General features: G+C 46.2%; 1 protein-coding gene across 1 annotated transcript in view; it reads right to left on the reverse strand.

The window, feature by feature from the left end:
- The window catches only part of Flvcr2 (feline leukemia virus subgroup C cellular receptor family member 2), a 56801-nt gene that overhangs the window by 11630 nt on the left and 22513 nt on the right, over positions 1 to 22658 (reverse strand). The window contains exons 2-4 of the mRNA XM_004624901.2: positions 14089 to 14230; positions 10496 to 10636; positions 635 to 702 (exon numbers count right to left, since the gene is read on the reverse strand). Of these exons, the coding sequence (XP_004624958.1) occupies positions 635 to 702; positions 10496 to 10636; positions 14089 to 14230 (351 nt within the window). The remainder of the gene's footprint in view (positions 1 to 634; positions 703 to 10495; positions 10637 to 14088; positions 14231 to 22658) is intronic.

Genomic DNA, 22658 nt, shown 5'->3' on the forward strand with positions numbered 1-22658 from the left:
CAGGCCAACTCCAAAGCTAGAGCCTCAGCCACAGTGGCCTCCTGCTCTGAGAGTATGATTCCAGCTCTTTCAAAATAAGACTCCAGACATCCCTTTCCCAATTTCAGCCGTCACTGGTCTGCAAACATTTTACAAATGTGTTCAGGTGAGCTGGGCATGGTGATACATGCCTGCAATCCCAGCGCTAGGGGGCTGAGGCTGGAGGAGAGGGTCCGCCTGGACTGCATAGTGAAAGCCTGTCTCTAAAAACAAACCAAAAATATTACTTTCAGTTGAGTAACTAAGAGTTTAAAATTAGACCTTGTTCACATTTTACAAATAAAATGTTGTCTGTATGTACCATGTATAATACTTGACATATCATATATAATAGATATGATTATAAATATGTATGCATATCCAAAAATGATATTTCTTTTCTAACCTTAAGAGTATAAGCTCAGCATGCCAACCAGCCTGTCACCCAGTCATATGCCACTGTCCACCAGAGGCAGGGTGAGAACCAGAGCTTCTCCCTGCCAGCCCTGTAAGCATGCCAAGCACAGGGGAGCTGGGTGCATCCCGGCTGAGCCCTGGCAGAGACAGACTTGGACACCCTGTTTCCAGGCGCAGCCTGCTCAGGGGACGCCCTTACCGGGTAATGATAGATCACCATGCGATTCAGCAGAGTGGACAGGGCATAAAAAGCGCCTGTATTCAGACCTGAATGAGAAAGGGAGAAACACTGCATTAGAGTCAGCCTCTCCTGTGGTGGGCACCATGGCCCCTCCAGCTGTTCGGGAGGTAAGAAACCCCTGCCTCTTCCCCCGCAAGCAGTGTCCTCAGAAAAAGAGCTCAGAGAGCTGTGAGGTCATGTTGCAGTTCTCAAACATTTTCTACACAACCCAAAGTGGCCTCAGAACCTGTTCTGAGCTCCACTGCCTTCCAATCTCTTCAGCTTGCTCTGGAAACTCAGGCTCCATGCAGCACCCACCACTCTCTACTTGGGGTCGCCCATATTCCTTTTTTTTTTTTGATATTATTATTATTGTTGTTGTTATTTTGGTACCAGAATCAAACTTTCCAGGCAAGCACTTGTGCCACCAAGCTATAGCCCCAGCCCCTCCTTTCTTAAACCTGGATCGGATCTGTGGGGTCAGCTGACCGGGGACACCTCCCACCTCCTCCCGATGACCCTGTCCCCTCTCTACACCATTCCACACCCAAAACACCAATGCCACTGCTTTCGCAAGTCATTTTTTGCTTCTTCTGCACTCCTCCAATTGCTTCTCAGAAGCAAAATCTACGTCTCCCAATCCCAGATTTTCCAAGAACTACTATGTGAAACTATAAGACACCTTAAAGAGCATTTAATTGGTGTCTTTCCTCATCAACTCATTCAACAAGCAACTGGAGCAGTAAGATCTGCATCTCCTTGGAGAACAAGGTCATCTGTAGAAACCACACAGCAACTGCAGCGACAGTGAGACGAGAACTAGCCCAAAGGAGGAAGAGTCAGCTGCCTTCTTATAATGGTGATAATGACAAAACGCTGACAGTTTTGATGGGAGCAGCACATACTTTGGTCTTTTGTACTAGATATTGTGCTAAGCACACTACAATCTTTTTTTTTTTTTTTTTGGCTGGGTAGGCTCGCCTTAAGGGCAAGTCTGGTGCAGCATGTGGTACTGGGGATCAAAACTTGGTCCCCTACACATGAGTTTGCCCAAGCAGGCACTTTATTTTTTATTTATTTATTGTTTTGGAATGATCATATTTCCATTATAGAATTTGGATGTCCTATAACAATACCAGGAAAATGCAGACATTGTCATACGTAGAAAACCAACTAATGTCAGCACTTATGTCATTTTGGTTATAGTAACAATATCAACAATAATAATAGCATTGGAGACAACGTAGATATTGATGTTATAACCTGACCAAAGCGCCGCCATCCTGTTCTGTATGCTTTCTGCAAGCTGTTGCTGTAAGCCCTCGCCCCACCCTCGAATTCCAAGAACCCCTCCAGACCCCTAACCGTATCTAGTCTCAGCAGCTGCCCCGTCTCCTTGAACTCCCTAAGTTGTACCCCGCCTGCTTTGTGGTTTTAAGCTTTATAAACCCCACGTTCCCCCGCTTTGGCACGCACTTAGGTACTTTGTGCTGGGCGTTGCCGCAGGGTACCTGCTAAAATAAAGCGCTTCTTTAACTTTTGGACTTGCCTCGTTGTCATTTGATTTTTGAATTACAACAATTGACACATATAAAAACCTAATATGGTACCAATTTAGCCCTGGAAAGGAGGTCTGTAATTATAGTATACACAATAAGACAAGCCAAATTGTGAGAAACCTCGCCAGGAGTGAATGAATAAACAAGTGTGGGACAAAAGCACAGAGAAATGAATGGTTAAACTACAGAGTAAAAACACAAAAGCTGCATGAGAACTAAATGGTTAAACAACAAGAAGTTTAGATAAGTGTTTTTTTTTTTTTTTTTTTTTTTTTTTTCAGAACTGGGGGTTGAACTCAGGCCCTTGAGCTTTCCAGGCAAGCACTTATTCTACTGAGCTATCTCCCCGGCCCCAAGTAAAGTGTATTGTATCTGGATATTGTCCTTCTTCTTTCCCAAGAAAAACTGCTTGGCCTTGATACACCTCTTGCCCTATAGTGTTTTTTCTCCGGCTGTTTTCTCTTCTACTGATATTCTAAAGAAAAACCTGGTAGTTCTCAGCTCGGTAGTTTTTTTCTTGTCCCAGAGTCCCCCTAATTGTTGGGTGCTCTCGATGGAGAAGTAGCCTCTCTGGGCCTCTGGGGAGACTGAATCAAGTCTTGTCTCTGGGTAATCTTTCCATCTTTCACACTGCCTATGGTTGCACACTGTGACAAGTGCTGTCCCATGTGAGGCAAACCTGCTGCTACAGATCAGCGTGGAGGACCAAACTGCCAAACCTTCAAAGAAACAAGGATGTCTACAAGTCTCATCCCCGTAAGGTAACATAGGCAGCCATGGAATAGTCTGGGAAGCCAATGGCAATGTTAGTGGTTAGGTTTATCAGCCCAGAGGTTTTCTGCTGTCCAGTTGCTAAATGAGCAGGGACAGTTCATTAGATTATTTTTCTTTTGTTTTGCCCAAGCAGGCACTTTTGATGACTGAGCTATCCCGTCAGCCCCATACATTACAATCTTTATAACCTACCTGGAGGTTTAATAGTATAGGCTTTTCTACTTTATAGATGAGAAAAATGCCCACAGACTTAAAAAAAATAAATAAATAAACAATGACAACAACAGAAAACAAACTCAGTCACTCCATAATGCCTGTCAGGGATCTTTTCAGCTCTTTTATTTCTGAGTACGCAATTCAAGTTTGCCTCAAATTCACTAAGCTGGCCTTGAACTCACAGTGATCCTCCTGCCTCAGCCTCCTGTGTGCTGGGATTACAGGCATGCCCCACCATGCCTGGCCTACAAGAGGTCATTTTTATCATAAGCAATGCTGCCTAAACGTAGTTGACATATTCCCAACACTGGAGAAACAGATACTGAGTATAGTGAAGATCAAATTCTCATAGAAAATGGGCAAGATCTGCTTTTCCACCTCTGAACTCACACAAACATTAAGTGGTGGATCTGGTTTGAACCCAGAGCCTGAGGCTCCAGAGTCCTTGGTCTTAATCCTCACAGAGCTGAGTCTCAGAAGCAAGTCTCCCAGTCAGGTCATTGACGTTTCCTGCAGTTCCAGTCTCTCCCAGCAGGTGCCAGCATGTTGGGGTCCATGCAGCTTCCTGAACAGCACAGGGTCAACAATTCCAGAAGGGTCACTCACAGGCACCACAACTGCCAGGCTGGTGGTCATGGTAACTCTGAGGGTCCCAGCAACATCTTATTCACAAACAGACCCAAGCACCCTCACTCCCCACACCTACCACTTAGAATTCCATTCCTGAGCCCAGAAAGCAAGCAGGAGCCACTCCCAGGAAAGGGGCTGGACTGAAATGCAGAGGGAGAAGGGAGAAAACAGCCTCTGGCCCTCTTCCTGCACCCAACTCCTCCCTCAGCCTCCAGGCCTGGCCTGACCCTGCCAAATCCAAGGCATTCTCTCTCCCTGAGTTCAGCTTCAGGTACTGCCTGTGCTCTCATGCTGGAGCCCCAGGGGGGTTGAAGAAGGAAGGCATAATCCACAGGGACAGAGTGACAATACACATGAGGGCTGGTACAAAAATATATGCACACCAAGCTGGGCTTGATGGTGCATGCCTGTAATCCCAGCACTGGGGAGGCTGAGACAGGAGGATCTCCATGAGTTTGAGGCCAGCTTAGGGCTACATAGTGAGTTGAAGGCCATCCTGCCCTATATGATGAGACAGGGCCAGGGAGATAGCCCAGCAGCATAAGTGCCTGTCTTGCAAGTGTAAGTTCCTGGGTTCAATCCCTGGTACAGGAAAAAAACAAAACAAAACAAAACAAAACAAAACAAAACAAAACAAAACAAAACAAAACAACCTTATATGATGAGACAGACCCTATCTTGCTATGTAGCCCAAGCTGGCCTTAAATTCGCAGCAATCCTGTCTCAGTTCCCCAAGTACTGTGTTCACAGGGGTGTACCACCACACTTGGCTAAACAAGATTTCTCTTAAAGTCACTGGCATTTGGGAGTGGGTGGCCTCAGGAAGGCAGAAGATGAGAAGGCAGCCCCGGGATCCCTGGTAGTGTGGCTGTCAGAGGTTCCCGACTCTTCTGCAAGGTGCAGTTACCCAGGATGCTTTGCAAAAGCAGTCCCCAGCACCACCCCTGGACTGCAAAGGTGAATTTCCAGAAGTGTGCATGGACTCATGGACTCCAGCAGCCCAGCAAGGTCTCTCCTGGGGAAGCTTGGTGCATTAGTCAGCTTGGGCAGCTGTGATCAAGTACATGAGCTAATCAGTTGTTGCAGATGAAAGGCTGGCTTTAGCCGGGGGTTTTAGCCCTTGGGTGGCTAGCCTGTGGGCTTGGGGCCCGTGGCAAGGTCACCATCACTGCAGGTAGCATAGGCAGTAAGGGAAGGACAGGAGGGGCAGCCCCAGGGTCACGGGTCCCCCAGTGGCCTCACTTCTTTCTACAAGGTCCCGCCTACTATTGGTCATTTCACCTCCTAATAATGTCACCAATACCCACCAAGCCTTGAACATATACTGGACCTTTGGCAGCCTTTCAAGATCCAAACCATAGCACTTGTGAAACATCAATCCCAACTCCCATCTCTGGGTTCTGGTTACTCAGCTTCCCTTCTGTCCTTCCTTAGCTAGAAAGAAAACCTTACATTTGTTGTGGTAGTAGGACTGAACCCAGGGCCAGCCCACTTTATGTTTTATTTTGAGACAGGGTCTTGCCAAGTCACTGAATTGCTCAGGTGGGGCCTGAAGTTGGCATCTAGACCTCAGCTCCCTGAAGTACTGGGATTGCAGGTATAAGCCACCATCCCAGCTCATAAAAAGTGTTTTTAAAGGCCAGGCTGCCAAGCTTCCAGGAAACTCTAGGAGGATTTTTGGTCTTTTGATTTTGTTTATTTTTTTCTTTGTCATTTTGCTGTATAGTTCAGGCTGACGTGAACTCATTATGTAGCCTAGGCTGGCCTTGAACTCCGGATGATCCTCCTGCCTCAGCCTCCCCAGGGCTGGAATCACATGCATGCGGCCTCATGGCCTGCTATATGCCCATTCGCAAGCCAGGATCTTGGTTTAACACAGAGGTCCCTGTCTAGGCTGATGCATGCAGAGTAATGACAAAGCACTTGAGAACACCAGAAAGCAAACCTGGAGGTCAGACCAGACACACTAAAGATACCACAGCACAGTATGGGGGAGGATGGGCATGATATGGGAGGCACCCTTACGGGGCCCCCAGACCAACAGCCTTCTCAGCATGGGTACTGCCAAGCTGTAAGACACCAGAGCAGGCCATGTGAAAGTGAGACCCAGCGGGCAGAGAAGAGCCTTCTTTGTCAGACTCCTTACTTCAGAACTTTTGTCAAGTTCTTTACTTCACCCCTCCCTCACCCCTCCCTCTCCACTCCTGACCACTCGGCAGCCCTACCCTGTGCCCAGACACCGAGAAACTATGTAACTCCTGCTGCCAGACCTGACTCTTCCTGCACTGCCAACCAAGGAGGAGGGAGGGAGGGAGGAAGGGGGAGGGGCTGCAGCCTCTGCTGCGTTTCAGCAACACAAAGCCTGGACTCAACCCCTGCATCTCTTTCCTCTATGCTGCGTTGCCAGAACTAAAAGAAAACAAAAGCCCAGCCTGGGTGTGGTGGTGCACACCTGCAATCTCAGAATTTAGGAGGCTGAGGCAGGAAGATCATTGTGAGTTTGAGACCATCTTAGGCTACAAAGTGAGTTCAAGGACTGCCTGAGTTGTATAGCAAGACCCTGTATCCAAAAAAAAAAAAAAAAAAATTACTTGGAGAACCTTTATTTTATCTCAGTGTTAACACTACAGTTGTGGTCAGAAGCATAGTGGAAAGCCCAGCCAGCTCTTAGACCCTACCATATCCTCCCTGGGCCTCCTCTGTTATCTCTGCATCTCTGCTCTGGGCAGCTGCCTCAGCAGCCTGGGGTGCCCTTGGGAAGCCACTGGAGATACTGTCCCTACCGGATATACTCCTTAGCCAGTCAAGTCCAGCGCAGACCAAAGGATGCTGGAAGTTGGCAAGTGCACTAAAGCACTAGAAATCCGGATGCACACTGTGCCTGTCTATTTTTATTTACAGTACTTACTCTTTTTTTTTTTTTTTGGTAGAACCGGAGGCTAAACTCAGGCCCTTGCACTTGCCAGACTTACTCTTTGAGGCAGGGTATCTCTGTATTGTTCAGGCTGATCTTGAACTTACTACACACAGTCCTTAGCATGCTTTTAGCCCTCAATACATATGAAATGTTTCTTTTTTTTCTTTTTTCTTTTTTTTTTTGACGGAACCGGGGATCGAACTCAGGCCCTTGCGCTTGCCAGGCAAGGGCTTATTCTACTGAGATATCTCCCCGGCCCCCTTGAACTCACTAGGTAGCCCCAGCTGATCCTGAACTCAGTGATCTTCCTGCCTCAGCCTCCCAAGTGAGATTATGTGCATGTGCCACCACATCTGGAAATTCAGATCTTAAATGTCACCTGAAGGCTAAGTGTAGAAGGCTTAGCTGCCAGCCTGTAGTCTACTGGGAGGGCTGGAAACTTCAGGAGGCAGGACATTTAGGAGGAAGCCAGGCCACTGGGATGTACCTTACAGAGGGCAGTGGCCCCCAGCCGTTCCCTCTCTCTCTCCTCCCTGGCTGTGTACAGTCCCCTCCGTGATGTCCTTTTCACATGCCCAAAAGCAAGAGCCAGCAACCGTGGGACTGAATGCTCTGAACTTGTGACCAAAATAAACCTTGCCTCCTTTTTGATGTTTTTTTCAGTCCTAGGGATAACACTCAGGGTCTCACACATGCTGCCACTGAGCTCCCCCAGATGTTTCCTCTTAAATCAATCAATGTTCAAAGGTTTTCATTCACGGCAGTGGAAGGTGAACATAGGTGGAAGAGGCAATCTCAGGGGATTAGAAAGCATTTCTTCGAATTTATTTTTTTATTTTTTGCAGGACTGGGGATTGAATTCAGGATCTTGCACTTGCCAGGCAAGTGCTTATTCTACTGAGCTATCTCCCCAGCCCATCTCTTTGAATTTAGATTGGGCTTTTTTTGGTTCATTTTGTTTTAATTTAGAGCTAAGACAATGGGGGGTGGTGTGCAAGTAAAGAGTCTTGTTTGGATTAAGTGGCTAGTGCCACCTTTCTGAAGTTACAAACCTTGAGACCCCCATCTCCCCCAAATCCTGAAGGTGAACACTGGCCCAGCTTTTGATCCCCTAGCACTCTGGGTCTTCTCTTCAGAACTCAGCCTCCAGGCAACTGGGCCGGAGGACTGAATCCAAGGAAATGACATGCTCCGGGGTACAGACCTCAGGCGAGTGGGCTCAGAGCCCCGGTGCTGTGGCCAGGACGGTCCTCTCTCTACTGGGAAGCAAAGTAGCACGCTGGTCATGAGCTGGGCTTTGCATCACACAGAAGCGGCACCTGCGCGCAGAGCTCCCTACCTGTCCAATTTCCAGCGAGGGCCTCAGTCTTGCAGTTTCGACTTCTCAGGAATAAATGAGAAATACTAAATGAGCCAGTGCATGTAAAGCACTTAACACAGTGCTCAGCACACCACAATGGCTTCATGAAAACGTTTTCACAGCTGTGATGAAGCCTAAGCGTCATTTCCTCATTGGCAAAGGGCCCTGTCACCTTAGTCCAGTTCTCTGCCATGAGAATAAGGGTTATGGTTCTCTGACTATAATGTGGCATGCACAAATATCCAAATCAGTCTAGCTCACTCTTACTGGACTATTCCTAGGCTTTTGAGACACATGCTAATGTGCTTTGCCTATGCAAAAACAGTCAGATGCTTTTAGAGGCCCCAAAGTGAAATGTAGTTGTAGCTTAAGGCTATCTTAATTTTTTTTTTTTTAATTTTTAAAGTTTTGTTTTGTTTTAGTTTTGAGACAAGGTCTCACTACATAGTTCAGGCTGGTCTTTTCATGGCAGTCCTCCTCCTGAGTCCTGGGATTATAGGCATGCCAATTTTCTTGAATAGACATACTTGCATTGTCACAGCCTTTTGTTTAGAGTTTTGATAATATTGATTTTATTTTTTTATTTTTATTATTTTTTTTGGTAGAACCGGGGATTGAACTCAGGTCCTTGCGCTTGCTAGGATAATATTGATTTTAAATCAGGCATAGTGGTGCATATCTATAATCCCGAAGGGTGAGGCAGGAGAATTGCCGTGAGCTTGAGGCTGGCTCAGGCTATACAATGAGTTCAAAGTTAAGACTGAACTTCATCGTAAGACACTGTCTCACAAAGACAAACAAATAAACAACAACGACAACAAAAAAAAAAAACTCCCAGAAAAACTGCTCTTCCAGATTAAAGATCATAGGCAGACTGGCATGAGGCAGATTGGCATATCCATGTAATTTCAGCTACTCAGGAGACTGAGAGGTAGGAGGAGACTAGCTTGGGCAACTTAGATTGCCCAAGAGATTCTATCTCAAAAAAATAAAAAATAAAAAGGCCCTTGGTCCCATCCCTTGTAGAAAACAATCATATAGGCAACCAGCCACACAAGAGAGAAGGGAAGGAATTGCTTTGCTAACCATAGTATGACCTAGTGTTGAGATCCTCCGTGACCAGAAGCGGCCCGACTTCCAGAGCACTTTGCCCTGCTGTCCTGCTTCCACGGTCAGGGACCTGGCCCTGCCATCAACAGCCTCTAGTACAGAAGACCTCAGCCTCTGGAATGGGCCCACTGGCCCTGGCACTATGACTACCATCTTTGCCTAAACTTGGGATTTGCTAAGCCCTTATCACCCAGAATTCCAAGGCAGGCCTCACATTCCCTGCTGTCTGGTCCAATAAGGCCTACAGTGGTCAAAGTTCAATTCACCTGAAAATTCCACTTTAGGGAAAAATGGAAGTTCTTGAAGTCATGGACTGACAAGATTGGAAGGGAGGCTGGGCCATCTGGCTTCACTTCTATCTATACAGCCTGTGGTTTTCCCCATGCCTCCACAGTAAGAGTTGCTCCTACATATGCTTCAATATATTCCTATGATGGGCCATTATGACTTCCTTAGTTGGATGTCTCTAAGTGCTGGCAACCTTAGAGATGAATACAGAGGCATACTTTAAAAAATCAGCTAGGGATGTATTTGAATGCAAGGGCTTAGGGTTCAATCTCCAGTATTAGAAAACAGAAAAAGAAAAGCTGGAAAGATGTAGAAAGCATCATGCTAGCAAAGCAAGGTAATACACCAGTATAAGCATGCAAATTTCTCTTTTGAAGGGTCAAGAAAATTGTATGAGATGAAAGGAGGATGTGTTTTGCATTTAGGCAAAGGCAGGGGGTATCAATGTTACAAGATGAAAAAAATGTTATAATATGAGAGAGAACTGGCTGAGGAGGATTTGGGTGGTGACATTCACATATGCATTCATCCATTTACTCATTCCTTCATTCATTTATCACTACTAGAGCCTCCACCTTAGGCTGGCTACCACAGAGGAATTGCACAAGTGAAAACTCCTCTCCTGGAGTTCAATCTAGTGGGGAGAGGCCAGAAATGTTTTGTTTCTTAGTGGTAAGTATTAGGATGTTCAGTCATGGCACAGTAAATAGGAGAGGAAGGTTCACCCTGATTCCCAGTGGTGATACTAGGACAGGATGCAGAGGACTGCCACGCGCTCATCAGACAACCTGGTACAGGTTAGGAAGACTTTCCAGGGTGGACTTTCCAGCACATGTGAAGACATGCAGGCAAAGCTGGCCTCTGAAGACCTGGACATCTTCAGGTGCACTCCTAGGGTTTAGGAATAGGAGGACACCGAGACACACCAGGCTGAGCACCTCCTGTTCCCACCTCCAGGGAGTCCTGGGACCACATCTGTTTCCTACCATAGGTGATGACAAGCAGCACAAAGTTGAGGTTTTTGAAGAGTCGGACAATGGAGCTCAAATATGAAGTATCAGAAGACGCCAAGGCGTAGCTGAGGGACTGTGCCCTGCTGGGCGGGTGTTTCGGCTTCTCCTTGAACACTGACAGGAAAGAAAGAGAGGTGACTGAGACATCCTGTGGTCTTCATTTAAAAAATACATTGGAAACATTAAATATTAGAACATGTTAAAAATACGGTAGTGGTTGGGTCTGGGAAAGAAGCAGAAGCTATAGCTTTGGGGTCTGTGGGCCAGTCAGCGCGCAGCTCCAGGCCCCGTCCTGAGGGCACAGGGCTGGGCTGCCTATGCTCGGCACAGGGTCCAGCCCGAGGCAGCTTCACTAGCACAGTCTCAGGGTAAGTGGAAAGGGGCTTCTTCCACAGGAAGACCATGGAGTTCATTCCTAGCTTGGCAAATTTGGGCCAGATATCTGCCTCATGAAGGAGATAAGAATAAGCTGTGCTCCTCCAAGCTGATATTTTGATTCCAAGAGCTAGAGAAGAAATGGAGGAAAAAGGAAGCCACTCCTTTTTATCTCTATTTTGGTGCAAGTGGTATGGTCATTTTAACAGCAGAGTGCCACCCAGTATTCCAGGTTGAAACAGTTTAATTAGCTGTTCAGCTAACTTGGTTCCATGGCCGAGGCTAAGTAAGTGGTGCGTGGCTCTCCCATGCCTCCAGATGGTTCTGGAAAGGGCAGCTGGCTGTCTCCAAGGGAGGATGCTCAGAAATGACGTTTACTCTCTTGAAAGATCAAAGGGGCCTCCACTCGGAAAACACCTCAGGCTTCACTTCAGAGCTACTTCCTCCTCCTCCGCAAAGAGTTCCAGAACTTGAGCCCACTGGAAACCCCTCCCCATTGTCCAGCCCATCCGTCCCCCTTCCATCAGGAAAGAGCAAGGCCAGCTCTGCACCAGGAGCTGGTGTGAGAAACCAAAAGTGTAACCAAGGGCCAAAATGTACAGCAGATGCTGGAAACGGGAGGAAAAAAATGTACAGCAGATACTGGAAATGGGAGGAAAATGTTCACATGGAGGGGAACGAGAAAAAGTGAAGGGGAAAGGAAGGAAGGAAGGGACAAGAAAAGGGAATAGAAGGAAAAAACGGAAGCAAAGCTTGGGTAAATAAGGAGAGGAAGAAGGGTTGAAGGGAGGGAAGGGGAACAGGAAAAAAAGGAAGCTCCAGGATAGATCATGTGTACAAGTACAAATTCCCTCTGATGAGTATGATCATTATGTATATCTAAAATTTACCAATAAAAAATTTTTAAATGCAAAAAATTAAAAGGATTTGGCAGCCATAAAATTGGAGGTCAGATACAATTTTCTATTCTTTACTCAATTAGCTTCTATCTGTGCCTGATAATAAAATGCTGAAATGAAATGTGTTACTTTTGTGTTTTAAACTGTAAATAACTAGGCCCTCACCTGTTCTGCACACAAGAATTTGCAGTTGGCTATGTTGTTATTTTTTCTTGAGACAGGGTCTCATTACATAGTTTAGGCTGGCCTTGAACCCATAGTGATCCTCCTGCCTCAGCCTCCCAAGCCTTGGGATTACAGGTACATGCACCACACCTCGCTGATGGCCACATTACAATGTAAAACTCAAAATCTAGCTGAGGAGGAGGCCATGGCCATATCATTTTTCCCTGCTCACAGTGATAGCTCCCCTGCTTCTAACCTTTCCCGAGCGCCTAGGCCTCTGTCTATGACATTCTGCTCCTTTCAGTCTTGTGTGTGTGTGTGTGTGTGTGTGCGTGCATGCATGCGTGTGTGTATACGTGCATGTGTGCGTGTGTGTTTGAGACAATGTCTTGCTATGTAGCCCATGCTGGCCTCAAACTCACAATGATGTTTCTGCTTCAGCAACTCAAGCGCTGGAATTACAGGTGTATGCCACCACACTTGGCTTCTACCAGTGTTAAAAGGCACTGGGTAGCCCTTTCTTGCCCTGGACCCATAGAGGTAGTGACAGAGTCAGAAAAGTTAGATGAGGTACACAGTTGCAGGACGCTTTGACTCTGCAGGTCAAGCCAGCAGGCAGGAATGAAACCTTTAACACATAAGATGGAATGTCCAGGCAGAGGAAGACACGGGTTAACCTTTAGACAGGTGACTAACTGAGAAGGAAAGCCTCCTCTTTGCTATATTTGAATTTACCCACACCTACATGGCATTACTCAGATGAAAACAGAAAACAGAAAATTCTGTTGATTAGGGGCTGGGGAGATGGCTCAGTGGAATAAGTGCTTCCCTGGCAAGCACAAGGGCCTGAGTTCAATCCCCGGTTCTGGGAAAAAAAAAAAAAAATTCTGTTGATCAAATGTCTCTGTGATTAAATGTATGTCCACACCAACTATTACAGAAATTACCTGAGAATGATGCGATCTACTTGTACAGTGATAAATCCATTGCCATTCCTTATGCTTTTCTATATTTCTAGAATTTTCCACAGTGAGCAGTGTTACGGCTTGTGCTGATCCGTGTGATCCTAGACGGGACTTTTCAGAGGTGGCTGGATCCACAGTGTGTGGTGCTTTGGCAGTAAGTGTGTAGTGCTAGGATTAAAGGTGTGTGGCTGCTAAGCAAGTCCACTGAAGGCTTGGTGTAGCTCCGGCTGTGGACAGTGGCAAGGCCCAGCCTGAGGGAGAGTGCTACTCTGGATCAGGGTGTGTAGTCTGGATATAAGGTAAGGACAGAGCTGTCAACGCTTGCTACTTGCTGCTCGGCTGCTCAGCTGTGTGCTGCTTTCTTCCTGCCACCAACTGTCTCTCCTCTGTGATGCCCCTCTGCCACGCCACCCTGCCTTGGAGCCAGCCAACTGTGAGCTGAAATCTCTACAACTGAGCTACGGTAAACCTCTCCTCCTTTAACTTCGGGTGTTGGGCATTTTGTCTCAGCAATGAGAAAAGTAACTGATGCACGCAGCTATTATAATTCTTTTAAAAATCATCTAACAAATGTAGCCCCTGAGTATTCTCAGTTCAATCTCTGACACTATTTGTGTTTGTAGGTAAATTGCTGTTTCTCTTTGAGAAATTTAGAGTACAGAGTTAGACACACCTGGACTTGAATCTAGTCTGCCACTAGCTAATCTCGAATAAGATTATCTAATCTATCTATCTAATCTTGAATAACTTTCATAACTTGCTTCAAGTCTCATTTTTCTTTGAGAGTGGGACTAATGCAGTAGGTCAGTTGTGGGTCAGGTGTTCTGACCCACACGAGGTCAGGTGCTCTTAGCATAGCTCCCTGATGCTGTGGGCCCTCACGGGGGCTTCATCCAAGAGGCCGGCATGCTACCCATTTATGATGAAGCAGAATTGGAGAATTACTTAATTACAATCAAACCCTTACTGAGCTACTGACAAATGCACAGTACTAACTGGCATGGTACTGGGGAAAAGGTCATAGGCTAAACCACTAGAAGACCCTAGAAGCCTGGCCCCCTCTTTCTGTAGAGGCTTATGGTATTTTAGGGCCATGTTCCTGAGGATCCCACCAAAGGCAACTGCACCTCCCTACCCGCCTCTCAGTCACTGATAACCTTACCAATGATGACTAGGATGAACAGCAAGGTGGCCACACCTCCTACTATGTAGAACATGATGCTGATGTGGTAGGCAAGCTTGTCCTGGTCGTTGATATTGGGTACCAAAACAGGAGGGACCAAGAACCCAATCGCAATTCCAAGCTATGAAAGACAGACACAATCAGTTACCAATGGCCACGAAGTGACAGCACAACTTGAAAAAAATTCCTCATAGGAAACTCAATTCTCAACTTCCAATCTTTTCTGTATCCCAGGGAGAGATTACTTCCCTACTTCCAGGCACCAGCAAAATATCTCTTCTAGCTGAGAATGTGACTTGCACGTACTTCTGACTCACAATCTGTGAAAATAGATTTGAGCTGGTAGTCTCATTGCACGTGGCTCTTCTCTACTGACACGGATGCACAATGATTTCTATGCTCCCACCTCTCCAGACGGTGCAACAACACTGACTGTTTTTTCTTTGCTACTTAAACGCTCAGTTACACTGAATCTCTTAACTCAGAGCTGAGAGACAAGCTGGGAAAAGTTACACATCCTACGATCACAAGAACTTTTAGTTAGAAGCCTAAAATTGTTACAACTGACAAAAATGAAAGCATCAGTACTTTGTGTGAATAATTTTGCAACATTCAAAGCATCAGTAGTGTGAAGTCAAAATGCACAATAGCCACACCCACACACCTCCCCACCCCCAGCTATCACCATCACCACCACCACCAACAACAAATCAGAACATCTTATAACATGACTCAGGTGCTTCAGGTCAGAAACACTTTGATTCAGTAGTAACTGATACCACTTGCAGAAGTCCATCTGCCACCCATGATACAGAGGGAGAAATTAGAAAACAGCTTCCAGCTCCATCTGTGCAGAAACATGAATCAGTCCTTCATCATAAAGTCCCACTCCCCCTCCAGTGCACCAGAGAGGGACAGCTGACAGAGAAGCAATTAACTTTCAGTCTGCACTGTCACACCATTCATGATTTGACTGCCCTGTCTGTCATTTATTGCTCCTTGGGTGGCTACCAGTGGTCCTTGGCATTAATAGGCCGAGTGTGGAGCTCCCTATACAGTGTATAATCAAGAAAGCAAACACATCTGCAAAGTACCTGCTGTGTGAAAAGCGCTCCGCTACCTATTCTAGGAGGTACCAAGATATACAGGTACAAAGCAGGGATTTAGAGTTTGTAATCTAGTACAGGAGGGGAGATTTAAAACCAAAATACAAAATGTAACACAAACGGTCCTATTTGTGGGTTGAAATGAGAGAATGTTGCAGTTGGAACATCTTTTTGTAATCTGTTACCATTTAAAGATAAGAGGACTGGTGAGCAGTGGCTACATGAGGTTAAACTAAGTGCCAGAAGTGATGGAACTTGGGTAGCACAGCCCACAGTTTAGGCACAGGGCAGGAGAGATATCAGACCATCTTGTTTCTCAAGCCAGTGATATGTCTGCTTGCCTGGCACCAACATCCTGAGAAAGGCCCGGATGGGGACAACTGAATGCCCTCGGAGTATCATCTGTTCTTCAGTTACAGAGCTATTGCAAAGTCAAGTCCAGATTCTATTTTTTTTAGGCAAGGTCTTACTATGTAGATAGTTCAGGCTGGCTTTCATTTTACTGGACAGTTTAAGCCAGCCTCAAACTCATAGCATTTCTCCTCCCTCAACCTCCTGAGTGCTAGGATTATAGGCATGTACCACAACTCCAAGCTAAGCCCAGCTGTTGTTATTATTATTATTATTATTATTATTATTATATTTTAGGTCTACAGAGTGTTCAGAGTGTCACTACTAGATCGGACTAGTAGTGATCCACTTGTTTACAGCCTCCCAAGAGCTGGGATTACAGGTGCATGCCACCAGGCTCAATCTCAATTGCCAATCTCAGCATGCCCCGAGGGCGGGGCCGGCACCACAGGCCAGGGATTGAACCCCCGGCCCCTGTGCCTGCTTGCATGTGCTTTAATCCACTGAGCTATTTGCCAGCCCTAAGTTCAGCTTCTTAACTGTTCCCTTTCAACCAACCACAGACAGAGAGGCAACCACAACCTTATTCAAACCTTCAAAGGGCTTTTATGCACTTTGGAGTGGGAGAGCTGGAAGTTAAATAGACTTGGAGGGTCCCATTTGAGTGAGGGATGCTGACATCATCTAAGACTGCGACTCTATCATTTCCAGAGGGAAGCTAAAATCCCAGAGACTTTCCCCAAAGCCTTAATATCCTGCCACTCGGCTCAGTTAATTCCCTGGTGCCAAATACCACACCTGCCATCTCAGGCTGGATTTTCTCCCCTTGCCAAGGCCAAGCACCTGCTGTTCCCATGGCATGGAAGTGTCCCCAGCCACCAGGATGAAGTGGAGGTCCCAGGACCCATGGTAATCTTGGCTAGATGGTGACACTGTCTCACAGGAGCTTTTTGCAAGAAGAAACCTGGCTTTGTAGGCTCTTTTATGCCCAGTATGACAAATCAAAACATAGAAATTAGATTATAAATAGCTACTTCTTTTGTTGTTTGTTTGTTTGTTTTGAGACAAGATTTTGCTATATAGTCAGGCTGGTCTTAAACTCAGTATATAACCCAGTCTGGAACTTGTGGCAATCCTCTTGCCTCATCCTCCTGAGTGCTGGGATTATGGGTATGTGCCACTATGCCTGTTTTTTTTATTATTATTAAAATATTTTCCCTGGTCTGGACATCAGTGTTCACTGAGCATCCACAACTCTATTTCTAGATGCTAGTTTTTAGGTCTGCATGTTGATTGGCTGGTTGGATGGATGGATGAATGAATGGGTGGGTGAGTGGGTGGATGGGTAGATGAGTGGACAGATGGGTGAGAAGGTTCATGAACAGATGAAGCTTGTAGAAAATCTATATAGCTTAGAATATCAAGGGGGCTGGAGAGATGGCTCAGTGGTCTAAAGCACCTACTTGAAACAAGCTTGGCAAAGCACAGGGACCGTGGTTCAATCCCCCAGCACTACGTGCCAGCCAGCCCTGCCCCCAGGTGGGCTGAGCTGGCCACACACAAACACACACACAAAAATAAATAAATTAAATAAATAATTAAAAAAAAAAAAGAATATCACATAGGTGGGCCTATTAGAGTCCAGGATTTTTCCACAAATCACATTTTATCCACAGTGGCAAGAAACACAGTAGGACTGCCGATGATTTCTTGAGCATCTACTAGGCACTGGGCATAAAGTACACTTACCTGGGCAAGGTCTGATAGATATCTCTCAGGTCAAAACAGCCCTGGGCTCTAGCCCACAATACATTCAAAGAGGTGAACAACACTGCCCCTTGAGGGTGGCATGGCATCTTTCCTGTGCCAAAGATAAACCCAGACCTCGGTGAGGAATGTAATGATTCAGTCGCCACTAGCAGCACCCAGGCCTGAGCTACTTATGTGCCTGCACTTCTCATTTTATCAAGCTCAACAAAATAAAAAAGTCATGGACAAAACACACCATTCATAGTCAAGCCAAGTAGCAGTCTTAGCTCTTCAGGAACTTCCTAAAAATTGCTTTTAAGCCAAGTGTGGTGGTGCACTGCTTTTGTTCCAGCACTTGGAAGAATGAGACAGGAGGATCCCCATGAGTTTGAACAGCTGGGCTACATAATGAGTTCAAGGCCAGCCTGAACTACTTAATAAGACCCTACCATTAACAAACAAAACAAAAATAAAAATAAAAATAAAAATAAAAATTGCTTTATAAAGTGTAGCTGGAGTTCGGTGTAATGTCAGAGCCCTGTAATCCTAGCATTTGGGAAGCTGAGGCAGGAGGATCCTTGTAAGTTTGGAGGCCAGCCTGAACTACAAAGAAAGACCATGTCTCTAAATAAAAATAAATGTGGAACTGAGTTGTCTTCATTGTTACCTACCTCATTGCAGCATCTCCCACTGCCATCCCTCAGGTGGGGTGATCCTGAGTACCTGTATTTGCACATACAGGGAAACCTGTCAGCCATCAAGGAGGTCTGGGGGACAAGATCCTCCAAAAAGTATGGATCAGGGTTCTTAATGGGGTCCATGTGGCTCTGTTCCTAGCCATTCCCCAAAGGCCAGTGAACTTTGTGAAGAGGATCACATCTGTTCCCACCTAAAACATGCAGCGACACCCTTCTGCTTTCAAATTAGGCATAAAGACCCTAAATAGTCCACAGGGCTCTGCACATGGGACCTGACTGCTGGTCTGCTCCTGGCCATCAATATGCTAGCACACTGGCTTCCTATTTTCTTTTCTTTTTTTTGGGGGGGGGTGCTTCCTATTTTTCATCCAAAGCTGTCTTTAGTTGCTGTCTTTGGTTGTGTTGTTTTATTTCACTCCTTTTTTTTTTTTTTTTTTGAGACAGGGTCTTGCCATGAATTCCAGGCTGGCTTTGAACTTACCATGTAGCCTGGCTGGCTTGGTTTACAGATGTGTAAAGCACCCTTACAACTGAAGACCACAGGCAGCTTGTAGCTCAGTGGATTAAAGTGCCTGCTTAGGCAGACACAGGGGCCCAGGGTTCAATCTCTGGCCTGCTGTGCTGGTCCAGCCCCCGGGGCATGCTGAGACAGAATGAGACTGGGCATGGTGGTGCACGGCTGTAATTCCAGTGCTTCAGAGGCTGAAAAACAGGGAGGATCACTATGATTCTGAGCTGTGTAGTGAGACTCTGTAGACCCTGTAGTACATACATTTAAAAAAAAAAAAAAAGATCCCCTGCCAGGACCAGAATGTCCTTGCCACCCTGCTTCACCTAGAAATGCAGACATCCTTTGGTAGTGAGCTTAAGTCACAGTTCTCAGCTTTCTCTGATCCCTTACATGAGGCCAGGTCACTGTGAAGTAATTTGTATGATTATTTAATTAACATCCGGCTTTCCAACCAGAATAACTTCACATTTTGATCTGGAACCTGGCACATACTAATACTCGTCATAGATATGTAAAGCTGTCCACAGAATGTCTCTAGTTTTCACAACAACCCCAGCAAGAGGGTTCTAATATCGGTCCAATTTTAATGATGAATGGAACCAAGGAGCAGATAGGTGAAATAATTTTCCCAAGATCACAGAGTTGCAGGTAGCAGAGTCACAGTTTCAACACTCAACAGTTCAAAGTCCAGAGCTTGCTGTAGTCTATTTCACTTCCCAAAGAGGTGTTTAACAGAAAATGTGATGAATGAGGAGCTGGACTGGCAGCCTGCAATATTGAGCTTTTCTTTTCTATTTTCTTTTCTTTCTTTCTTTTTCTTCCTTCCTTCTTTTCTTTAAGTATAGGGTTTATAGGGTCTATAGGGTCTCACTACACAGATCAGACTCATAATGATCCTCCTGTTCTCAGGCTCCCAAGTGCTGGGATTACAGGTGTGTGCCACCATGCCCAGTCTCACTTGCCGTCTTGGCACACCCCGGGGGCAGGGCCGGCAAGGCACACCAGGGATCAAGCCCTGGCCCTAGCACCTGCTTAAGCAGGTGCTTTAGTCAGATGAGCTATCTGGCCAGCCTCTCTATTGTCTTTCTGCCCTTCCTGCAAACCCAAGTCCAATGTCTAAATGCTGCGATCATCTTGTCATAAACATACCCAGGACAAATTTCACAGTCACATACATCTGAGTATCAAGGGCTCTGGTTGACAAGAAGCCATACTTTGTGTGACCTGTCACTTATCACTAACGCATTTAACAGAGTAAGAATAAATACAAAAAGCAATTAAGCTGCATTTGGGGTTGGATCCCTACACCCCACTGATCACACAGCACAATCTATAAGCTACATACGCTCACAGATTTGCACAGCCACTTGGCTCGCCATATCTTAACCACAAAGCTCCAAGTGAATCACAGTTCAGCAGGAATCCTGAAGTGAAGCTTCCTTCCCAAATGCCGTGGCCACACAGAGATGGCCAGGCATCCCCGCTGCAGCCAGCCTGGATGAATCACAGTTCTAACTATTTTGTCCTTTCATCTCTACCTTTATCCCAAGTTCTCCCTAGGTCTTCACTATCCACTGTGGCAGTGTCTTCACTGAGCGTCCCTTGACTTTCCTCTCTGAGTGGAATCCCTTCCTTGAGGCCTTTGGTTTTTAGTCATCTTTCTGACACTTACTAGTCTTGTTCCAGGTAAACCAGACAAGCACTTACTCTATAAATAGGCGCGGAGTGAGTGAGCTGCAGTTGACAGCTACGTCAGGAAAATGCTACTTCCTTGGCAGATGGGTCATGTGAGTCCAGCCTTGTAGAAAGATGGGGTTAAAAACTAAAATCTTGGCAAAGTTCTCAGGGAAAGTTTGCTATTTTAATAAGCATGTTCCAGGGTCTTTTTAAAATCAGCGCTTAAGATAAACAGATTCAATCTACACTTTCCCACATTAGTTTGCTTAATGTCATCAATTCCTAAGAGCTGAGACTGTGTATGCGGTCTAATGTCTCCCTTCCCAGGATGCTGTGCATGCTGAGGTCCCTATATAAACACGTGGCTGTACATCTCTCCATGCCCACTAGCAATGGGCTTTTTAATCAGAAGCTAAACTCACAGAGTGGACAGCTGTGGGAAACTTAAAATGCACAGATAAATGTAAAAAAATGGCACTATAAGGTTAGGCGTGGTGGTACACCCCAGCACTCAGGAGGCTGAAGTAGGAGGATCACTGTGAGTTCATGGCCAGCCTGAACTACAGAGTAAGACCTTATCTCAAAAAAGAAAGAAAAAGAAATAGCACTGTGTGGATGGTCACATAAGTAGGTACAGAATTCATGGCCTTGGAAATGAGCTAAGATCTAGCATGGCTAATTTCATTCCATGACACACATCCTGGGGGCTGGGATGTTTGGCACTGGGGTCTCAGGCACAGACAGCATGGCCACCACTAAAGCTCTGTCTCCTCTGTCTTGAGGGACCAAGTGGACCTGGGGAATGACAAGGAATTACAATCCTCCACAGCCTGCCTGTCCCACACTCTGGTGTGTGGTCTGAAATGCTATGAAAAAGACAGTGTGCTTTGGGCAAGTCTGTATGCTCCAACGCATAATTCTAGAGCCAGCAACTCCCTGCTCTTCCTAGTGGCCGAAGTCACTAAGATGTCCACACCTGCCCAAACAGGGCTCTAGGACACAAATGCAAGGGATGAGATTAGAAAGAAGGTACTTGCAATGGAGAGGTGTGGCAGGGGTCTAATTTTTTAGATGTCCCCAAAAGAAGCAGGACACACACTAAGGTGGCTGCTGGGGCATCAAGTCACTGAAGAACTGAGCTGCATCACAATGACAGGGCACAGCCACCCAGAAATACGAGGCAGCTCCAGGGAACATACATAAATAGTGATGCAACACAACACCTGCTCAGATGACTGTACTTAGGAAACACCGAACCCAAGCCCTTGGCTTCCTTCAAAGAGGGTGATTTAGGATTAAGGAAGTGGCAGGCCTCCAAGAACAAAATGATCCCATTCTTGTGGGGGGAAATCACTCATGAAAGGGATTTACAGATTTAATGGTTCTCTGAGAATCTAGGAAGCAAGGTCACACAGCCAGGCAACTCCAGACTTCCCTGGAGTACCCTCCCTAGTCACAGGTTTGTCCCAAAGCATGATTATCCTGGCAGCTTAGAAGGCCTCTGTGTTCTCAGGCTTGCTTTGTCATTCAGGAGGAAAAAAGATTGGAAAAATGCAGACCGCAGCAGCTTCTTAAACTAGGAGAGTGGATAGTTACTGACTCCCAGGGACAACAGTAACAGTTGTGATCCCTGACACATCATGTTCCCATGTGACAGGCATTGGCTGAAGTCCTACTATAAGTGGAGGAAAATGGCATTGAAGTAGCTTGCTGAGATCACCTAAGAGTAAGTGATGAGGCTGAACTTCAAGCTCAGACCCTCCGTACTGGAGTGTGTGCGCTTTCTCCTCAGGCAAAATGTTTTGATCTCAACTGTGATTCAGACTAGGAAGAGAAAGCCAGTGTGTTCTAAGCACCTTCTGTGTGCTAGGCAGTGTGCTGAAGGACCTTTCTTTGAAGCCTCACTACCACTTCCTGAAGTCAGCAACATCATCTGCAGCGAAACTCAAAGCCATGGTTCTCTCCTTCCAGAACCCTTGAGGCTGAGGTCTCAGTTTAGCCATTAGAAGCTGGGCGCCCTTGGGCCGACTACAGATGTTTCCTCCCTGGTGAAACACTGCAGATGATGTTGCTGACTTGAGGAAGGCTGGGGCTTTCCAGCTCTTAAGAACACAAATCACCATTGTTGTCAGCACTCACGGGTCCCTCTGGCTGAGCACTGGCGGCCAAAGCTATAGGCTTGCAGACCTTCCCCATGACCACCCGGGAAAGAGGAAAGGTGAGTGCTTTCTGAACCACTGAGCCCGCCAGAGTTACACCTTGCAAGGCCCACCCTACATTTTCCACCTTGTAGCAGGCAATACGCAAAGCTCCGCTCGAATGCTTTGGCAGCACCCACCACCTCTGTCCTGCATGTGGATGCTCAACAGCCAGGAACAGATCCTTGGGCCTGTGTGCTTTGGCCTTTGGCAGCTTTGTCCCACACCCTGCCCCAGGCCTCTGTGTGTGTGTGTGTTA

Source organism: Octodon degus, unplaced genomic scaffold (assembly GCF_000260255.1).
Source record: "Octodon degus isolate 3935 unplaced genomic scaffold, OctDeg1.0 scaffold00007, whole genome shotgun sequence".
Lineage (NCBI taxonomy): Eukaryota > Metazoa > Chordata > Mammalia > Rodentia > Octodontidae > Octodon > Octodon degus.